At 37.0% G+C, this 19,326-nt stretch overlaps 5 protein-coding genes across 8 annotated transcripts; 3 read left to right on the top strand and 2 right to left on the bottom strand.

Moving 5' to 3' along the window:
• Window positions 1-1,394: 1,394 nt before the first annotated feature.
• LOC18024800 (probable inactive ATP-dependent zinc metalloprotease FTSHI 5, chloroplastic) lies at window positions 1,395-5,644 on the top strand. 4 transcript variants are annotated; one of them, XM_024159209.1, is made up of 14 exons: window positions 1,395-1,757; window positions 1,969-2,089; window positions 2,177-2,528; window positions 2,719-2,809; window positions 2,921-3,039; window positions 3,159-3,280; window positions 3,451-3,652; window positions 3,859-3,987; window positions 4,083-4,571; window positions 4,654-4,728; window positions 4,914-4,973; window positions 5,137-5,244; window positions 5,351-5,399; window positions 5,581-5,644. In XM_024159209.1, exons 5-13 carry the CDS (start codon window positions 2,929-2,931, stop codon window positions 5,396-5,398), a joined length of 1,344 nt encoding a protein of 447 aa, XP_024014977.1. In that variant the 5' UTR covers window positions 1,395-1,757; window positions 1,969-2,089; window positions 2,177-2,528; window positions 2,719-2,809; window positions 2,921-2,928; the 3' UTR covers window position 5,399; window positions 5,581-5,644. The 4 variants fall into 4 exon arrangements, with proteins under 4 accessions (XP_024014977.1, XP_024014978.1, XP_024014975.1 ...); XM_024159210.1 differs by having other exon boundaries at window positions 2,719-2,821; XM_024159207.1 differs by having other exon boundaries at window positions 2,702-2,809.
• Window positions 5,645-7,002: 1,358 nt separating this feature from the next.
• Window positions 7,003-9,737, top strand: LOC18024799 (5'-adenylylsulfate reductase-like 5). Its single transcript, XM_006408185.2, has 4 exons — window positions 7,003-7,500; window positions 8,158-8,339; window positions 8,805-8,929; window positions 9,067-9,737. The coding sequence occupies exons 1-4, from the start codon at window positions 7,339-7,341 to the stop codon at window positions 9,489-9,491; spliced, it is 894 nt and encodes a 297-aa protein (XP_006408248.1). The 5' UTR covers window positions 7,003-7,338; the 3' UTR covers window positions 9,492-9,737.
• A 951-nt stretch (window positions 9,738-10,688) lies between these two features.
• On the top strand, window positions 10,689-12,571 carry LOC18024798. Its single transcript, XM_006408184.2, has 2 exons — window positions 10,689-11,500; window positions 12,233-12,571. The coding sequence occupies exons 1-2, from the start codon at window positions 10,835-10,837 to the stop codon at window positions 12,347-12,349; spliced, it is 783 nt and encodes a 260-aa protein (XP_006408247.1). The 5' UTR covers window positions 10,689-10,834; the 3' UTR covers window positions 12,350-12,571.
• Window positions 12,572-12,842: 271 nt separating this feature from the next.
• LOC18024797 (glutamyl-tRNA reductase-binding protein, chloroplastic) lies at window positions 12,843-15,725 on the bottom strand. The gene is made up of 12 exons (XM_006408183.2): window positions 15,175-15,725; window positions 14,888-14,950; window positions 14,704-14,790; window positions 14,455-14,553; window positions 14,263-14,358; window positions 14,121-14,186; window positions 13,932-14,022; window positions 13,767-13,834; window positions 13,623-13,688; window positions 13,396-13,446; window positions 13,248-13,312; window positions 12,843-13,124 (listed from the first exon to the last, which is right to left on the bottom strand). Exons 1-12 carry the CDS (start codon window positions 15,334-15,336, stop codon window positions 13,067-13,069), a joined length of 972 nt encoding a protein of 323 aa, XP_006408246.1. The 5' UTR covers window positions 15,337-15,725; the 3' UTR covers window positions 12,843-13,066.
• A 385-nt stretch (window positions 15,726-16,110) lies between these two features.
• On the bottom strand, window positions 16,111-18,093 carry LOC18024796 (adenylyl-sulfate kinase 3). Its single transcript, XM_024159627.1, has 7 exons — window positions 17,908-18,093; window positions 17,283-17,481; window positions 17,000-17,149; window positions 16,791-16,909; window positions 16,624-16,708; window positions 16,461-16,507; window positions 16,111-16,348 (listed from the first exon to the last, which is right to left on the bottom strand). The coding sequence occupies exons 2-7, from the start codon at window positions 17,404-17,406 to the stop codon at window positions 16,247-16,249; spliced, it is 627 nt and encodes a 208-aa protein (XP_024015395.1). The 5' UTR covers window positions 17,407-17,481; window positions 17,908-18,093; the 3' UTR covers window positions 16,111-16,246.
• Between the last annotated feature and the right edge of the window lie 1,233 nt (window positions 18,094-19,326).

The following is a 19,326-nucleotide window of genomic DNA, read 5'->3' as shown; positions in this document are numbered from 1 at the left end:
CATACAACAGCAACAAGGACGAGATGCAATCGAATAAAATCTCAAGTCACTGTGCTGAACTCCACAATTTTCTTTATGTTATCCTCGTAAGATGTCTGGCTCCGAGCTCCTGGTGACGTGTGTGCCAAATTGCAAACTTATACTGAAAACCATAAGAGATTAGAGCCAATGCGTGAAGCAAAAGCATTAAACCATATGACTAATTATACAGCTTGTATCAACAAAGAGAGAAATATTATGAAAGATGGTCTTCAGAATTAGCTTTGTTAAGGATCTTGCTTAAACCCAACAGTTGGATTAAGATTTGGAGGTGTGTCAAACTTTTGTTTCTTTAACATATACTCCTACTTTTCATAATCAATAGACTTGGAAACACAAAGAACCGTAATCATCACCAGAAGATAAATAAACAAATAGTCAATTGATTATTATAACTTTTTTTTTTGGGTAGTGGTTTGTATACTTTACGAACATCTTTTGACTTGATTGCAAAAATTAATCCAATGACTAAATTTGATAGGTTGTAACTACTAATGTATGTTGAAAATGTGGAGATGTCAGATATTTGTTAATTTCATGTAGAATACAAACATTTTGGGAGACAATGATAAAATATCTAGAGTTATAAAAAAAAACATTCCAAGTTAAAATCTAATTTTTGTAAATGAAAAATGTGAAATCTATATTCTCATTCATTTGTAATAAAATTTTATAAGATAAAGTTGATTGGTATGAGAATATGTGAAGAGTGAGGAGGTTTTCACCTTTTTTTCAATATCACATATTCTGCGCGCAAAGAATATGAAGACAGACAACTTAGCACGAAGTGCATGAATCTACCCACATGATGTTATGTATGTTAATTTGGTACCTCCGGTTTGAAGTTCTGAACCATTCTAGGTATCTAGGCTGTTGAAAAAAAAAAAATTGTAAAATATCTGGAATAGAAAAAAATAAAAAAAAATTTTGAACCAAGGCGGCAGAATAACCGATCTGATATAAAAACGGGTCAAACACAGAGAAAAAAAAAGTAAAACGACAACTCATAACAAACAAAACGCAAACGATAAATAATATAGAGCTAGCAACATGTCTACTATTTGCTCAAAATAAGTGCCAAAACGACAATTTCATATAACGTAAAACGCAGTCTACTCGCTCATTTTTAAATTTTGGCCAAAAATGGGCAAAATCGATGGACACCCACGAATTAGGCTTAACGCGCGCAACGCGCATCAAGTGCGAGTGGGTGTGAAATATGTTTTCCTTCGCGCGTGGCGTCAGGCTCTCTGACTTTTGACTGGGATTTTCACTTTACTTTTCATAAAATCCTGGAAAAAAAAGACTTTTCATATTTTCGAAAGAAGTTAAGAAACAAATACAGAACAACGACAACAAAGCCAATGAAGGAAGAAACAAATAGCATCAAATCGATTTCAACGTTTATATAAAAGCCTGAGCTTTCATTCAAACTTTTCCTCTCGGGAAAATCGGTGGCAAGTGAAGTAAATAGATCCGAACCCATGGTGAAACTCGGGAGTTTCTGGGTTATCATCATCCTCTTATCAATCCAATTCAAGGGTTCGTTTGGATCCGAATCAACTAAGGAAGCTTACGTCACACTTTTGTACGGAGATGAGTTCTTATTGGGAGTTAGAGTATTGGGTAAATCGATTCGAGACACCGGATCCTCTCACAAGGATATGGTCGTTTTGGTCTCTGATGGTGTTTCCGACTACTCTAAGTTGCTGCTTAAGGTATGCTTTTTCTTGTGGATTCTCATTTCTACAACCTTAATATTCCTGGAAAGGTCTTAAGAAAGAAAAAGGCTTTCATTTCCGCTGTAGATTATAATAAAGTGATTCTGATTTTTGAGTCCTTACTTATCATTCCTTATCATTTGAGCTGAATCTGTTTCATTGCGATGCTTGCTTGTGTTGTATTAAAGGATAGATTTTGATTATGCAGGCCGATGGATGGAGAGTAGAAAATATTACTTTGCTAGCAAATCCAAACCAAGTTCATCCCAAGAGATTCTGGGGTGTCTATACAAAGCTTAAATTTTTTAATATGACTGATTACAAGAAAGGTAAGTGTTAGTTAGTGTTTTTTTTTTTGCAATCCTAGAGCTTTTTCTCATGTTTTATACTTAATGTTTCTTTTTAATTTTTGACAGTTGTGTATCTCGATGCTGATACTATTGTGGTAAAGAACATTGAGGATCTATTTAAGTGCTCCAAGTTTTGCGCTAACTTGAAGCACTCCGAGAGGCTGAACTCTGGAGTCATGGTCGTTGAACCCTCTGAAGCTTTATTCAGTGATATGATGAAACAAGTGAAGACCTCGTCGTCTTAAACCGGGGGAGATCAAGGGTTCTTAAATTCTATTACCCTGATTTCCCGAATGCTCGTGTTTTTGATCCTAGTTTATCCCCTGAGGTCATGAAAACAAGACCAGCTTCTAAAATGGAGAGGCTCTCTACGTTAGAATACAACGCAGATGTCGGCCTTTATATGCTTGCTAACAAGGTAATTGCAATTTCAAGTTTTGAATCTCTTGTGTTATCTTTTGTTCTGTTCCTAAGACAAGTGATGTGATCTGGAATGCATGTGGTGAATTGAGGATTAGTTTTAATTAGTTCAAAATATCTTCTTCATCTTGTTTCAATTCTAGAATCTTAAAATTCTCACTATTAATGCAGTGGATGGTTGATGACAGCAAACTTCACATTATTCACTACACTCTGGGTCCTCTGAAGCCTTGGGACTGGTGGACTGCATGGCTCGTGAAACCTGTTGATGCGTGGCATGTAGGTCTTCTTGTATGTGGATTTGCATTTTTTTTTCCTTCTCTTTATTGCTGGAAAGTTAAGTTCTTTTGAATGATTTTCTTAAGTTGAATTTCACCTGGACAACTGCAGAGCATAAGATGGCAAGATTACCTGTCGTCAATGTTGAAGCTCAAGAGTTGGAGGCTGGACTATGGGTTGGTCAAAGTGCAGCGAATGTCAGGGAACTTTTTCAAACTGCAAGAGACTTGGTTAGCTGCTTTGCCCCAAATTGTTTTGTTGATTCATCAATTTCATAGATATTAACTTTCGAGTTCTCATCATAATCATTCATGCCATCTTATGTTCTGATGTTTACTGTGATAACTAGGCACCTGTTATCATATTTGTGGAGGATTTTGACCTCTTTGCTGGTGTACGTGGGAAGTTCATACATACAAAACAGCAAGATCATGAATCTTTTATAAATCAGCTTCTTGTTGAACTTGATGGGTAAGAGCCAATTTCTTGGTTGATTAAAACTTAAGACCATATTTGTAGGGGTTTTTCAAAGTATCGCCTATAGTGGAATAGGAACTGCTGATTTAGACCCAAGTAGCTTCTCCTTTTTCCCTGTTGATATTTCTGATGCCATTCCAATTAATAATTTCTACTTTATGCAGCTTTGAGAAACAGGATGGTGTAGTTTTAATGGCTACAACACGAAATCATAAGCAAATTGATGAGGCGTTAAGAAGGCCAGGTCGAATGGATAGAATATTCCACCTTCAAAGTCCAACTGAAATGGAAAGGGAGAGAATTTTACACAATGCAGCTGAAGAAACCATGGACAGAGAACTCATTGATCTAGTGGATTGGCGTAAGGTGATCTTAAGCTGTGCCAGCGATTATATATGTTTAACCTGCTATTTGATTTATTTTGCACCTTCAAAGTTATGGTCATTTCTATTTTGCTTGTGAGTGCTCTATCACGTCGTGTTTCTTCTTTCTTGCTCTATCTCCTATATCTCTTCCTGGTTCTGTATTTTCTGGTTCCACTATCTCGGTTAGTTAATAGTTAATGGTTGCAGGTTTCGGAAAAGACATCTTTATTACGGCCGATAGAACTGAAACTTGTTCCAATGGCTCTCGAAAGTAGTGCCTTCAGGAGCAAATTTCTGGACACAGATGAACTTCTGAGTTATGTTAGCTGGTTTGCAGTAAGCAATCTGTAGCACCTTCGCCTTTTGTCAAACCATCTTTGTTCATTTCTATGGTTGGTTTCATGAGGTGATTTCTTTCTCTTTTATGACAGACGTTTAGCCATATAGTGCCCCCATGGTTGCGGAAAACTAAAGTTGTGAAGTCGATGAGCAAAATGCTTGTGAATCATCTTGGACTCAACTTAACCAAAGAAGATTTGGAGAATGTGGTTGATTTGATGGAACCATATGGACAGATCAGCAATGGAATAGAACTTTTGAACCCTCCTGTTGATTGGACGAGGGAGACAAAGTTCCCGCATGCTGTTTGGGCTGCTGGTCGTGCTCTAATCGCTCTTCTAATACCAAACTTCGATGTTGTAGACAATTTGTGGCTTGAGCCTAGTTCCTGGGAAGGAATTGGGTGTACAAAAATCACCAAGGTCACAAGTGGGGGCTCGGCAAGTGGGAATACGGAATCAAGATCATATCTTGAAAAGAAGCTCGTTTTCTGCTTTGGATCTCACATTGCGTCCCAAATGCTTCTTCCTCCCGGAGAAGAAAATTATCTTTCATCTTCAGAAATAACGCAAGCGCAAGAGGTAAACTCTTTCTACTCCCTTCCTGGTGTCTACAGACTTCATGTTTCCTCGCCCTATAATTATTATTTTCGGCTTTCGACAGATTGCAACACGCATGGTGCTTCAATATGGCTGGGGACCCGACGACAGTCCTGCAGTATACTATGCCACCAACGCGGTAATCGTCGTTCTTATATTCGTCATTGGTAGTTCTTTCCAAGATTTATGTCTGTAACCACTGAATACATTTTAACATTGATGATTCGATCTTACAGTTTCCATTCATTCTGATGTCTCGTCTGATCATTTGAGTGACTTGATACATTTTTATTCTATTTTTTTTTCTTTGATTGAATTGAGCAGGTTTCAGCTTTAAGTATGGGGAACCATCATGAATATGAAATGGCCAGTAAAGTCGAAAAGGTTCGTTTTGATCTCTAGTTTCCAATACTTTCATTATGTCTGCCATGTCTGTGTTCTCTCTCTAGCCTTTAACAGTTTTCTTTCACCTTCCCATTTCAATTTGTTCAAGCATTTTCCAAGGCTAAATGTAGAACTTGTCTAATCTCATCTTATTCCTCCACAGATTTATGACTTAGCGTACGAGAAGGCAAAGGGAATGCTCCTTAAAAATCGCCGTGTCCTTGAGAAAATCACTGAGGAGCTACTCGAATTTGAGATCTTGACTCAAAAGGTAAAATCTTCACGATGTTGGGACCATTGTGCAACTGAATACTAGACTGAAGGATGTTGCAGAAAAAAAGAATCTTATCATTTTGGTTTCCTCGTTTGGTTTGCAGGATTCGGGAAAAGGAACCTTTCTTTCTCTCTGGAACCAGTTACAATGAGGCAAGTATTACAACCATCAATCCATATCATTATTCGAAAAAGCAAAAAACTTTAACCTGAATTAAAAAGTTGAAAAGCTTGAACCATTTCTATAGGTCAGTCACATTGCCTTAATTAGAAATGGAATGGCATATGTTTAAAATTTGTATCTTTTTTTTTGTGTGGTTTTCTCCTGTTGCAGCCATTGTCAAGGAGCTTCCTTGATGCTGGAGATTCGCCGGAAGCTGTACTTCTTAGTGCACCAACCTAAAAAAAAGCCATGAAATATGATTCCATACGTTGATGATAGAGTTTCTTGTAGATGCAGGAGTCAAATTTCTTGCTGATTGCAAATTTTGTTCTTGTGTTCACTAGATGAGGCACTTGAGATTATGTTTAGTTTGCCAAGTTTGAGACTAGAGATTCATATTTACATCTTGTCAACTATAATACAACTGAAAGTTTCCTTGTCCTATTATTCGACTATATGTCTGTTATTCTTACTGTTTATTTATAATAATAAAGTTATCCGTGGTGATTTCATTTTATCAGTGCTTCCACTAATTTTATTTAAACACTATATATAAACGTCATGCAACAGAATGCAAGTTTTCATTGCAAGTTTGTTGTTGAATAAGTGATCGTATCAAAAGGAGAGAGTCCATTTACTTGAGGGTTTGAAGGATTTTTGAATTGATGTTAGAGTAATCCTTTTTCTTCTCGTGTCTGTGAAGTGAACCTCTGCAACTAATGCTAAAAGAATGATTTTTCTTTGGAGGCTCATTGTTTCAGGCATTTTGTGAGCACTACTTTGTAACCTCTAGCTTCCCCCACAAACGCCAAACCAATCACCAAGACTTGGAATTTTAGTCTACTTCTGAAGTAAATCACCAAGACTTGGACTTTTAGTCTCATTTTAGTGCCGGAAAAAAGTAAAACAAGGACGATGATTCAACTGTTCAACCTTTCCGGGAGTAATGAATCCCTTGTCTTCTGCATCTTTAATCATACCATAAGCAAATCCTTTCAAGCGGAAGATCATATTCAACCAAAAGAGCAAATATATTTTTGGAGCAAATTATACAAAATTCTTTCGGTTCAAATCATCATCCTCCAGTTTCAGCTTGGAAATCGTGTTCATGGCTATTTCGGCTGATAGGTGAATATTTTCTTCACCAGAAACAAGAGTATTTTTGTAGGCTTAGAGCAAAACGGAAACCTGAAAAACATCCGATTTTGAAATAAAAACAGGTCAAAGATACGGAAAGTCAGAGAAGAAAAAAAAAAGTGAAACGACAACTCATAACAATTAAAACGCAAACAATATAAAGTGATGTTAATAATATAGAGCTAGCAACATGTCTACTATTTGTTCAAAATAAGAACCAAACGACAATCTCATATAACGTAAAACGCAGTCTACTCGCTCACTTTTAAATTTTGGCCAAAAATGAGTAAAATCGATGGACTATATGGACAGATCAAAAATGAGTAAACCCACGAATTAGGCCTAACGCGCGCAACGCGCGTATGGTGCGAGTGGTTGGGTTTTTTCATTATTCTCACGCTCTTGACTTTTCATTAAATCCTCGAAACACATCAGGAATATAATATCATTTGTAAAAAAACTTCGAGCTCGTTATTCGATCTGTTTTTTTTCTTTGCTTGTCAAAAACAAAGTAGAAAAACTTGAGGTTTTTCGGATCCGGGATTCCCCCAATTTTACCCTAGATGTTCTGATTCCCGGAGACATTAGGTTTTGTTCTTCCCCTCCTCGTGCTAGTTCTAGCCTATGATTTTGCTCATCCTTAATCGTTCCGTTTGATTCTATCTTTGTGTCTCTTCTTCATCGACTTCGGTTTACCCTCAAAGTTTCTGTCTTTCGGGCTTAGTAATTTTGTGCAATTTCGCTATAGAATCCTTTTTTTATTTTCTCGCTATTGCATTGACCTCAAGTTCCATGGATTTCCGGGTTCCGATTATCCTCCTCTGTGCGATAGCTGTGTCATGCTTTCCGGCCGGGTTGGCTTCATCCCCGGTTTGCAATCACGAATTCCAATTGTTCCGGTTCGATATAGAGGCCAAATGCCCTCTTTCTCTCTATCCAAGTCCTCCTACTGAGGTACGTTGTCATCATTTCTGCTCTTGTGAGCTAAGTTCTTGGGGTTATTTGCATACGCGTGTGGGTATTCAACTCTGGGGCTTGCTTTGATGCGTTGGTTCTTCATAGGGTTTATTGTGAAACATCCTTAGTGACGGGTTGGAGATCAACTGCTTGCATCTATGTTGGATTAGACTAGTCCTCAAATTGCCATGGCGTAGAGATTGAATTAGGAACAATGGTGGCTTTTTGATAACTATCGAGCAGATATGCTTACTGTGAATTCGAAGTATCGGACCAATAGTTTGTTTGAAGTTATGAAACTTACGCAAGGCATGGTCTAAGGCTTTATAGCCAGGCGTCACCAACGTTTTTCCAATGCTCCGCAGTTTTCTTGTGTTGTTTCGATGTGTTACTAGCTAGTGTCATATACTGGATACTTCTTCTCTTAGATGTTTAGGATCTTTGTATCTAAGCACAAATTATTTCTATGTACCTGTCTGTAGTACCATATTTTACCGTCTGAATTTTGTCACATCATCTAGACAATGTTTAGTAGCTCTGTCCGCAAAGTTTTGATATGGAAAAAAAGTTAAAATAATGGTTCTCCTTAAGGGATGAAGTTGGACCTGAAGCTTTATTGTTAACTAAAGCAATCTCTACGTTTGCACTATGCAGGTAGATGGAGACTCACTAGACAGGTTAATGGCTTTGAACCATGGAAACGCTTATTTATCAGTACTCTTTTATGCTTCCTGGTGCCCATTCTCACGCGCTCTCCGCCCTAAGTTTGATTTGTTGAGTTCGATGTTCCCTCAAATCCAGCACCTGGCTGTGGAGCATTCTCAAGCACTACCATCGTAAGTAGTACTCTTTGTTTAAAGACTACATACTCTATTTCCATACTACTTTAGTATTGCAAGAAAGTAGATTGAATGACTCACGTCAAGAAAACTGGGGGTCGTAGTTGACTTGGTGATAGATAATGTTGAATTGCTTCCCAGATTTTTCATAAATTCCACCATATAAGGTGGTTCTTTCTCACTCTGAGACATAAAGTTGTTCCCTAATCAGTTTTTTATTGATAGGATCAGTATCATTACAAGATGAAAATAATTCTATGTGTGGTTGCTGTTACTTTATCTTACATTTCATTATCAATTATTCATTTGATTTATATTTGTTGATCACAAATATATGTTAGCAAATTCAGAATTACCCTACGTGCCTTGTCTCATTAGTGGGTTCTCCTTCATGTGCTTTTAGTTTCTCCATGTGTTTGGCCTTTTCCTTACTAACTGATTTCATCAATTGCTTTGTTGCAGAGTCTTTTCAAGGTATGGTATCCATAGCTTACCTTCAATCCTGATGATAAATCAAACTTTAAAGGCGCGATACCATGGTCGAAAGGATCTCACATCCCTGATTGAGTTTTATGAGGAATCAACAGGTGATTCACCAGACTACGTACTTGCTTGTGTTATCTTCCCATCTACCTGAATTTTTTCTGTGTTACTTCGAATCTTTGGCTACCACTTCTCAGTTTGAAAAATTCAATAATAACTGATGATTCTTTCGGGTTTCCAGGTCTCCAACCTGTCCAGTATGTTGCTGAAGCGGAACCAACAACTGGCTTAGAAGCTGCTGATGGTAACCTGATCACACGGTTACGCAATGGGACATCTGTTAGTGAAATGTTCAAACGAGATCCATTCTTGGTACTATCTCTGCTGTTTATCTGTTTACAAATGGCAATTCTCATCTTCCCCGTAGCAGAATCGCGCATGAGAGCGTTATGGGCTTCCTATGTTCCCAATCTGAACCTGGAAAGATTTGGAGAGATCAGCCAGCTGTTCAGCCGAGCGCTTCACATGGTCGATGTGAGGAGAGTATGGTTGAAACTAAGACTCGTCAAAACAAGGAACTTCCATGAAAGGGCAAAGAACGCACAAGCTTGGGCTTCATCGCTCGCATCTGTCTCTCTAGGCCAAACTTCATCGGACCAATCCTGATCCTAAGGGTGAAAATCAAAACCCTTGAAAGATCCTTCTAATATCTTGTCAGCATTGGAAAGAGAGAAGCTGTTTTTAAGTGTGTTCTGGAAATCTCTGAGAGTTCTCTTAAATGAATGTTGTATTGACGTTTGAGTTTATTTGTCTGCATCGAAGCATGTAAATCCAGGAACAGCTTTGCTTCTGTTTGTGAATATCTTCCTCTCTTTTTGTTTTTATAAATTAAAAATGTCTGTTTTGACCTCATTTCTTTTACTGAATAATTTGATTTGAGTCAACCTAAATTTGTCTGAATCTTCTAAGCAACTTTGTATTGTGTGCACGAGGCCTGTTATAGCTCCACAACCGTTGCATGTATGTTTACACTATCAAGTGCATGTTACATTGCAGTAGGATATCACATAGCATTGAGGATAGGGTTGTTTGTTTTAGCATGATATTCATTAATCGGTTTTTTTATTGGGTATGGTTCTGAATTCTGATCGAGTCAGATCTAAAATTTCTGGTTCAGTTTATAGTTAACCTGTAATAGACAATTTGACTACATCAAACCAAAAACCAAGGAATCACACTTGAATGTCCAAAAGCAGGGAACAAAATTAAAGAACTAAGCATAAATATAAGGGGTTAAGAATAATCACTTGAAGAAACCAAACAGTAGCTATTTAATTCCAAATTTGGTTACAAGCTAACATTATGAAACATGCAGCTAAAATTATGAAACATGCATACCCAAAAAAGAGTTGTGCCAAGTTTTGTTATAATCAAGTGATCCAGACAAAGGATAATTTGAATCTATCTCGCGATCGGTTATTAAAATACTAAAATAGCGAAGAAGACTTCATCATGGAGGAAGAATTAAGGACCTTGTCAAAGAAGCAATCAATATTTCTTGAATTGGGTCCCAAAAGGACCACTTCTTCTTTTGTCACTTCATTGCGTTAGATAAGCTCTAATTCATTTACGTCACCCATATCTCCTAAATAATACATTATTTTTTTGTTAAAACCCAAAATAATACATTCAAAAATTAAATTATCTAGATGTCTTCTAAATGTGTCAACTTCAAATATTATCAATCGATGTATATCAACTGTTTGGATTATTATTATTTTCTTATCAGCATCTAAAATCGAGTTTGAATCTTCTATTTTCTCCTCTATATATTAAAGCATCTTGAAATCACTTCACAGGGGAGAGAGTCAGAGAGAGAGAATACCAAACCCACTTCGCTCCAATAATTAAAAAGATCTCACTTTCTCAAATTAACTTCAAAAAAAAAAAAATCTTCGCTTTCTTTTATAACTTTCAAAACCCTGATCGAAATATCAGATCAAGGAGAAATGGATATGGATGAGTGGGAATTAATCCCCAAGAACAGCTTCAATTATCTTGATCTTGACCACGACGATGAACATCATGGTGCGATGATGATGGATTACTACCTCAGCCCATCAACTCAAGATCCTCTCCACAAAACAGAGTCTCCTCCAAGATCCAGAGTGATCCCCACGAAACTCCTCCAAGTTCCCATAGCTTGGGAACCCGTGTTGGATCACGAGAACAAGAAGATACCCAATGACCCGGATCTTGACCCGGGTTCAAAACAGACCCTTTTGACGGACTCTGTTCCGTCACCAAGAGTATCCTTCAAGAAAATGAAGGAAACCGAATTTGCCGACATGAAAACTGACCCACCAGCGAGGATCACGAGTCCTGTGTCTCAGATAGATGCTGTGAAACCCTCTGATTCCGAAGGAAGTGATGACTTCCGAGAGAAGAAAGAAGTTAATCTGGAGAAAGAGAATGATGATGTGACGAGTGATCGTAGAGGTCAGAGGTTGAATCTGTGGAAGATTGGTCTCAACGGGATAGGAGCAATTTGTTCTTTTGGTGCTGCAGCTGCTGCTGCTTCTGTGTGTGTCTTCTTCCTCGGACACAACAACATCAAAATTTGTAAGAGCAAGAACCAGATGCTTAGGTTCCAGATTTACTCCGATGATAATAAGGTAACTTGATTTTTTTTTTCAATCTAATTTATATTCTTAATTACAATTATTTTCACATTTGTGACTGTTCTTAACTATATAAATTAATGACAGTAAATTGATTATAGTTTAGCATTCGTCTTGAAAATGATAAGTAATTTCTACTAGCAATATTTTAGACAAAAAAATTAACTATTTAATTAATTGATATTTGAAAATGGTGTTCTATATATTGATTAACTATTAGATATTAAAGATAAAAGGAGTTGTAGGTTTGGATAAATTAGTTGAGATGAACCAAAATAGTGAAAAAGAGTAGTAGAATAATATTTTGTGATGTTAGTGGTTTATGAGTATTATAGTTGGTATTTGTCTGCTTATTATAATTGGTTAATTGCTAATAAAGTAATTTTGATCTTAGTGATATGTTCTAGAAACTGTGTGATTAATTGATTGGTATACTTTTGATTAAATTATAGAAACAAGTTTCGAATATTTGAACCCGACCAAATGATAAGGTGAAGCATACGTGTTCAAGTGAACAATATTAATCTCTATAATTGAAGAGAATGATTCTTGTTGTATCTTGAACGTTTTGTATCCTGATTGTTTCTTGTGCCAACGTCAAACTTTTAAGAAGAAATTTCTTCGTTTATTGAATACTCTTAATAACACCCATGTAACAATCCCACAAAACACATATTCAAGTTGTTGATAAACAAAATAATATATGTGTTGGTGAATACTATGTAGAGGATGAAAGAAGCTGTGAATCATACAACAAAGATCAATGAAGCAATCTTTGCTGTGAAAGGTGTTCCTGTCGTCAGAGCTCAGATATCTTTTGGGGGTTACTACGATGGACTTTGAATCTCAGCCGTCCATAATTCTATTGGAATCAACGGGTCATATCGAGTCTACCCCACCGGCCAGCTTCATAAGTTCAATAGTTTATAGCTTAGTAAATAAATTTTGTAAATTATATATACTTGGGTTAAAGTCAGATTAATTGTGTGTTGTTAATAGATCATTGTGAAATTTCACACAAATAAACTCTTTTGGAGACACTACTAATTCTCAGCAAGAATGTTGACACATTTAGCACAGATAGAGTAGATGAATATGGTACTTTGAACATAAAAGTTGGGTAAAACAGGAAACTTATGAGCAAGGATCTTAAGAATCCTTGCAAACCTGTTGTTGGTGACTGTTGCCACAACCTCTCCGATGTTAATGTTAATGAATGCGTCATTATATTAATGCTTTTGTTCTAATTATGTTTTGTCACATAATTAATATCTTTTAAAAAGTGTATGAGGTGAAATTACTCGGTTGCGCATTTTGAACACAAGGAAACATCATTTCTTTGTGATGACAAGTGTCATTAATTTCACAAATATCCATTTATGTAACTTTTTTTTATGTATCAAGTAAAGTTATAGTCTCCTTAAGATATATACAGGACTAAAAGAGTTTTCTTTGGCAACTGATAAATAGGGATGAGGACTGTGTCAAGGTTGAAGCTTTTTTTGTTGTAGCACGAAATTTTCAGGAGGAAGAGAGCTTTTCCATCTTTTCTATAGCAAACTAATTGGAAACAGACTTGGCAGCTTGAAGCATTTCCACTATCAATGTCTTCACATCCCTGCAAACACCACCACGTTAAAGAGCTTCTCAATCAATTTCGGATCACTCTGATAGTAAGAGGATCAGTAGTTTTAACTCTAGACAGAAACCGGGGAACAAATTGTAACAGAGAGCGTCTTACTTTCTGTCTAGTGCGCGTCTTGGGAACGGAACTCGGAGCTTAAAGGTGTTCCCTTGAAGAGTAGCCTGTAACGAAGAGGAGAATATATGTTTATGAAATGAAAGATAAAAGGGTGTGAAAAAAGGGTTTTGGTGTTTAGAAAACACACCTTAACGTTAAAACCAAGGCTGTCCAAATTAAGCATCAAGGCGCTCTCCACCTGACATTCAAGGAGGTTTACTCATTCAAAAGTTTAATTATGATTTTTGTGAATATAACAGTGTGCGTCAAAGACAAACAGTGCTAAGCTTAACCGGATCTCATGGAACTGAATGCCCATTACCTACGGTTTATGTTGACCAAGATTTAGATGATGAATTGGATAGTATTACTTACAGGTATGGATGTTGTATGGTGTACAATGGCTATGGTATCCTCTTCATGGTCTGTATTCATGTGAGACTGCCGAAATGAAAATGAGTAAGTACACATTCACTGCTATGTATTGGCAGAAAATTGAACCCGGACAGTGATTGCTACCGTTACTGGCTTCGCAAACTGAGCTATAGGATCCACTTTGGCTCTTTGGTACTCTTCTTTGCTGAATTCTGAAAATGAAGATTTCAGAGCGAAAGCAAAGATTAGCGGGCTAACAGGAGCTAGCATAAGATTAGAATATAAATAAGATGAAGCAGGAAGAAAAACCTCCAGATCCTAGAAAAGCAGTTGCAATCCCTGAAACATATCTGACCACTTTCGGCTCAATCCGCATAAAGCTGAAGTCTCCAAAATCAACCTTTACAGTATCAAGATGAGAATGACAGAATGTTCAGTAGAATTCTTGAGATGTCATAGTATATTGACTTTCTAGTGATTACAAGAAAGGATGTTTACCCAGAAAGCACTGGGGTGCTTGGCTAAATAAGCAGTTCGAATAGCCGCTTGATCTTTGTCAGAAACCTGAATAATATATATACAAAAACTCTCAAGCGTTATGTTTCAATGAATGTACAAATGAACGCTGAAGAACACATACCAACACTGCATCACCATGCAAGGTGATCCTCAAACCGGTTCTATCCTCTGGGTTGATAGCAATCAGTAATGAGCATTTTGGATTAGCTAACAGATCCTGTAAACAGCAGGAACTTTCCAAATGAATTATAAAGCCACCAAATTGCAGAAGAACACAAATGGACTCTCTGTTATGCTTAAATAGGCAACAAACCTTTGAATGCATCGCCAAGCTACTCACTGCCAGAATCGGAGAGCCATCAGCATCACATGCAAAATCAACCATTGAACCTGAAGGATAACCCTCATACTTCTGCACCAGATCAAGATTACGGTGAATGAGATACAGTCAAGGTGACCAAGAATCAGAATCCTAAGACTAATTTCAGTGTACACATCCTTATATGCTCTCTGGACTCTGAGAAATCATATTCATAGAAGAAAAAAAAACTTAAAGTCTTACCCGAGAAAAAGTGGAAAGCATACCACGAACACTACCATTAAGCACAGTTCGAATTTCTTCCACTGGAGAAAGACGAGCAGCCTTCTCCTGGAGATTAGACGAACAATTACATCAATATTTGATCAAATCATATGGAAAGATATGTTCATCAGAGCATAGTTACAAAATGCATGAATAAAGTTACCTCGTGAGCTTGAATCAATTTGAAAACATCTGTATCACTGTTGACGCTCCCCGGTGATACAGCCTGAAGTATATGACACAAAAGTTTAGACCAATCTTCAACTATTGAGCTCAAGGCAAAATAGTCAAAGTCTAGCTACCAAATCATCCGACAAAAATGAGATCTAGAATCAAATTGATTACAGGAAATTACGGATTATAGAGAATCAATGACCAAAATTCACTTTTTCTTATCTAATCAACATAACATACTCGCAGAGATTATACTTCGCCGCATAGATGATATACCTGAGAAGAAGACTGAGCTGCCGAGGCCATGGTGAGATGATAATTTGGGCGGCGGGCGGTGGGGAAAGCGACGGCGGAGATCGATGGTCGATGAGTGAGACATGTGGGGAAGAATCTAGCGGTGATTAAAGGCGTAGAGAAATGGGCCACTAGCGACTTCATCTTCTTCCTCACGAAACCTTCGATGTTCTTTTGGCTTACACGTCTCCGCTTTCTTCTCTCCTGCGACGACGACGACGACGAATTCCTCGAAAACCGGTTTGGTTTCAGTCATTTTATAAATTTCCGGTTTATTCTGGTAGTCAACTTTTTAATACAATGTCCCTTTCGGTTACAAACAAACAAATTACAAAATCAAAGTAAATAACAGACATGTGGTGGATATATAAAAATCGAAGGAGCAAATTTGACGATCCGTGGAAACAGCGCCGGGAAGTTAATCGGAATGAGAATTGCGATCGAATCCGGTGGGGCAATCGAAGCAGAGGTAGGACCTAAGAGAGAAAGCGACGCGGCGGAGCTGGAGGAGAGGGACGCAGAAGATGAAACGGAGCACGGTGGCGCGAGGAAGTCTCTCTGGGTTACAAGCTATATATTGCCATAGATCCGTCGATAGATTCACTGTTGTCTCCACCAATCGACTGTTCAACACCATATCTCTCCTTCTCTTTCTCTCTCAAATTTTCCCAGGGAACGAATTCTGTTTCGCTTTTTATATTGCACAACTCGCGATCTAAATTCAGGGGAAAATAACAAATAAGCCCTCTATTTTTTTCCGGCTATTCAAATAGGTTCTAAATTTTTCAATACTAATATTTTTTCTTAGATGATTGATACTTGAGTGCTGCACTTATCTGTCGAATAACTTGCTGCCTTTAGAATTGTAAAAGATGATAAGTTTCGAAACAAGGAAAAGAAAGTTGTAAAGGAAGAAAGCTGTATGTATGTCTTTCATAGTTACAAACTTCTTTACGATTTTTGTCATGTTTTAGGAAAGTGAAGAAACATTTTTAAAAAAAAAACGGCCAAGACTTGGAAAGGAAAAACAACAAATTTGATTTTGGTTAAGAGGTCACTGGTTTTGAAGGAAGCCTTTGTCTTCTAAATAAGAGATGACTTCCTCAGCCATAGCTACAGGGGAAGGACACTTTCCTTCTTTCTCTTTCAGCTCTATCTGTTATTTTTTTTAAAAACATGCAAAAGAAACAGAGTACACATCATATTCACACACACTTAGTTTACGATATTCTCCAACAAGATTCATATATTCACAATATGGATCATACCTCACAATTCAAGGGAGATTCATACGGGTCATCTATCCCTGTGAAGCCTGCACAAAAAGGGTATGAAGCAAAAAAAAAAAAAAAAAAACTTTCTTTAAAGACTCAAATGATATGGAAAGCAATTTGCGATCCTCTGTTTATATGGAAGCTTAAGTTATCTCACCTTTGATCTTTCCTGCACGCGCAAGCTTGTATAAGCCTTTAGGGTCTCTTGCTTCACACAGTTGTAGAGACATGTTCATGTAAACCTGAAGAGTGTATGCCAACAACATCAAACAAGATGCTTTGATGGAAAGAAACTGAAAAGAATCTGGTTTCTAATAAGCTTACCTCGATAAAAGATGAATCACGCATCATTTCCCTGCAGGCGTCACGGTCTTTCCTGTAGGGCGATATGAGGCTGGCGATACAGATCAAACCAGCATCAGCAAAGAGTTTGGCTACTTCTCCTGCGTATTAGAACAATTTTTTTGGTATTCTTTAATGTTTAAATATCAATGTAGTTGTTTTGGTAATAGGCAAGCCAACTATGTACTTACCGACTCTGCGTATATTTTCCACTCTATCCTCTGCCTTGAAACCGAGATCTATGTTCAAACCATGACGAAGATTATCTCCGTCAAGTATATATGATAGCTTTCCCCGGTTGTACAACTCTCTACTAAGCGAGCAAGCCAAAGTGCTTTTCCCTGCATTAAGTTTCAGACGAAGAGTTTCAAATATGGACAGAGACTTATGTAATATAAGGACTTTAGACATTAACAATGCATCTTAGGTCATCATCACCAACTGGAAAGATTCAAAATTGTTCAAATGATTGACCTGAGCCACTGAGGCCTGTGATCCACACCACACAACCCTTCTGGTTTAGCAGCTTCTGCCTTTCAGTTTTCCCAATGGGTGACTCTTGCCAAAATATGTTTGTCGAGTTTCCTACTGTCGACATTGTCAAAACCCTGCCTGTTGATCTGATTTACCACCCAAACTCAGAGAAACTAACCCACCAGAAATAAAAACCAATCTGCAAAGACACGTTCAAAAATATTAACATGACCAGTCTTCTTGAAATGTTCCAAAGATATAAACAAGGTTTCACAACCGGAGACGCTGATTTCACAGTAAATCAAAGTAATTTTCCAAACAATATACCTTGAAGCTTATCAGAATCCAAAGGAACAGAACAAAATAGAGATTACGTTTCAATTCTAGAATCATAGCCAAAACAAATCCACAATTTTATAGCAGCTGCCACTAATCTCAGTTACTCTCGAGAAGAAATAACAATAAACTAAAAATTCAGCTCCTTTCGGACAACCCATGATTTGCGAAAATAATCACTCTACAACCTTAGGGCATTACACGCAAACCCACCAAGAGAATCACAGATTAAAAACAGTTGATCACAGGAAAGATGAACAATACGATTGCATTATGAGAAAATTTATACCTTGGACTCGATGTGCTCCTGATTCTCGAAGGAAGGGAGATTTTGTTGAGCTTGATCCTTTGTTTACCTTTTGCTTTCGATTTTCGTGGGGTCTGTTGAGTGGGAAAACGAGAACCGACATTAATGGAGTGGCAGACAGTTGGATCACTTGTGTTACTTCGCATTTAGCGCTTTAAGAATTTTGTCCATCACTACTTGATGTAAAAAAAAAAAAAGAATTTTGTTCATCACTTAGGATTGATGGGCTTATTGGGCCAATTATCTAGGAAAATAATTGGCTAAAGCCCATTTTAAGGCCACATTTTATTGGGTTATCCATTTTCTCCACGGAGACTTTTTTTTTTTTTAATTTTCTCTCAACGACCAAGTTATCATTCTGATTATGAACTAAGAAATTGTTTTTCTGAAAGCATGAATCGATTTTTATTTAGCTAGTTATTATATTAACGAAAAAATTACTTATTACGGAACTGATTTCCTAAGTATAATCAACTTTCATATATTGTATAGTCAAATCATGTTTTCGAAACAAAAAAAATGGTATACCACGCAGTGATCCTTTTCGTAGTTTTTTGTGCTGATTTTTTGTTTGTATTAGTCTATTAGGGAATGGCTTTGAGCCTTTAGGAGAAAGTCCACCTGGTTTTATTTGATAAAGTTCGTTTCTTAGTTTTTTTTATATCATGTTCTTTTTCGTAAATGATATATAGCTATGGTATAACTGAATATGGGTATTAAAAAGTATTCAATCCGTGACATTAGCCACTCTAAACCGAACTTTCTTCTAAATATTATATTTTTAATGGTTCGACCAAAGTGGTTGGATCAAATTTAGAAACACTAGGTCACGGTCAAAAGGTCTTACGAAATTGATATCTTCTTTAGGAAACTGAAATAGAAAGAAATCTTGGTGGAAATCCACAGAATTCAATAAATTAGTGGAAGCATAAATCATGGGGAATCTCTTTTCGAAAAGATTCTTTGATGGTGGAATCTTGTAATTGTTTCCGTTTCTTGATGTGTTGCATCCTCTCTTGTCCTCCTCAAATTCTCTAAAGATTCTGATTCGAGTATATATATACGAAGAATATTTACAATCAAACCTGAATATTATATGTGTGTAATAAGTGTATACGTTTTTTGCCACTAACTCACTAAGTGTATACGTTACTTTTGTCACTACTCCAAAAAGTGTATACGCTATATATAAATGTAGGGACTAATAGAACAGAATAAGTTAATAACACGTAAAGATCTCAAGACATGCAAGATTCATTGCGGATTGATCCTTTAGAAATATAAAATGACATAAAACCATTCGAAATTTTCTTACGAGCTCTCTCTTTCAAGTTTCATCTATATAATATTGGTGATAGTGTATCGATAGACTTAATTAAACACGATAAAAATTATTTATCG

The sequence above is a fragment of the Eutrema salsugineum genome, unplaced genomic scaffold (assembly GCF_000478725.1).
Source record: "Eutrema salsugineum unplaced genomic scaffold, Eutsalg1_0 scaffold_13, whole genome shotgun sequence".
Lineage (NCBI taxonomy): Eukaryota > Viridiplantae > Streptophyta > Magnoliopsida > Brassicales > Brassicaceae > Eutrema > Eutrema salsugineum.
Note: the sequence above shows the minus strand (reverse complement) of the source record. Positions and strands in the feature narration are given on the sequence as shown.

What these genes read in the sequence shown, in the direction of transcription:
- LOC18024797 (XM_006408183.2), bottom strand. Translation starts at nt 15,336, where the DNA reads ATGAAGTCGCTAGTGGCCCATTTCTCTACGCCTTTAATCACCGCTAGA. An exon ending in AGCACCCCAGTGCTTTCTGG is followed by an intron (nt 14,023 to 14,120) that starts GTAAACATCCTT and finishes GATACTGTAAAG; the next exon opens with GTTGATTTTGGAGACTTCAG. An exon ending in ACCATACAACATCCATACCT is followed by an intron (nt 13,447 to 13,622) that starts GTAAGTAATACT and finishes CTTGAATGTCAG; the next exon opens with GTGGAGAGCGCCTTGATGCT.
- LOC18024800 (XM_024159209.1), top strand. Translation starts at nt 2,929, where the DNA reads ATGGCAAGATTACCTGTCGTCAATGTTGAAGCTCAAGAGTTGGAGGCT. An exon ending in GTTATGTTAGCTGGTTTGCA is followed by an intron (nt 3,988 to 4,082) that starts GTAAGCAATCTG and finishes CTTTTATGACAG; the next exon opens with ACGTTTAGCCATATAGTGCC. An exon ending in TTGAGATCTTGACTCAAAAG is followed by an intron (nt 5,245 to 5,350) that starts GTAAAATCTTCA and finishes TTTGGTTTGCAG; the next exon opens with GATTCGGGAAAAGGAACCTT.
- LOC18024799 (XM_006408185.2), top strand. Translation starts at nt 7,339, where the DNA reads ATGGATTTCCGGGTTCCGATTATCCTCCTCTGTGCGATAGCTGTGTCA. An exon ending in CATTCTCAAGCACTACCATC is followed by an intron (nt 8,340 to 8,804) that starts GTAAGTAGTACT and finishes GCTTTGTTGCAG; the next exon opens with AGTCTTTTCAAGGTATGGTA. An exon ending in GTTTTATGAGGAATCAACAG is followed by an intron (nt 8,930 to 9,066) that starts GTGATTCACCAG and finishes TCGGGTTTCCAG; the next exon opens with GTCTCCAACCTGTCCAGTAT.
- LOC18024796 (XM_024159627.1), bottom strand. Translation starts at nt 17,406, where the DNA reads ATGTCGACAGTAGGAAACTCGACAAACATATTTTGGCAAGAGTCACCC. An exon ending in CACAGGCCTCAGTGGCTCAG is followed by an intron (nt 17,150 to 17,282) that starts GTCAATCATTTG and finishes AACTTAATGCAG; the next exon opens with GGAAAAGCACTTTGGCTTGC. An exon ending in GTGATTCATCTTTTATCGAG is followed by an intron (nt 16,709 to 16,790) that starts GTAAGCTTATTA and finishes TACACTCTTCAG; the next exon opens with GTTTACATGAACATGTCTCT.
- LOC18024798 (XM_006408184.2), top strand. Translation starts at nt 10,835, where the DNA reads ATGGATATGGATGAGTGGGAATTAATCCCCAAGAACAGCTTCAATTAT. An exon ending in TTTACTCCGATGATAATAAG is followed by an intron (nt 11,501 to 12,232) that starts GTAACTTGATTT and finishes AATACTATGTAG; the next exon opens with AGGATGAAAGAAGCTGTGAA.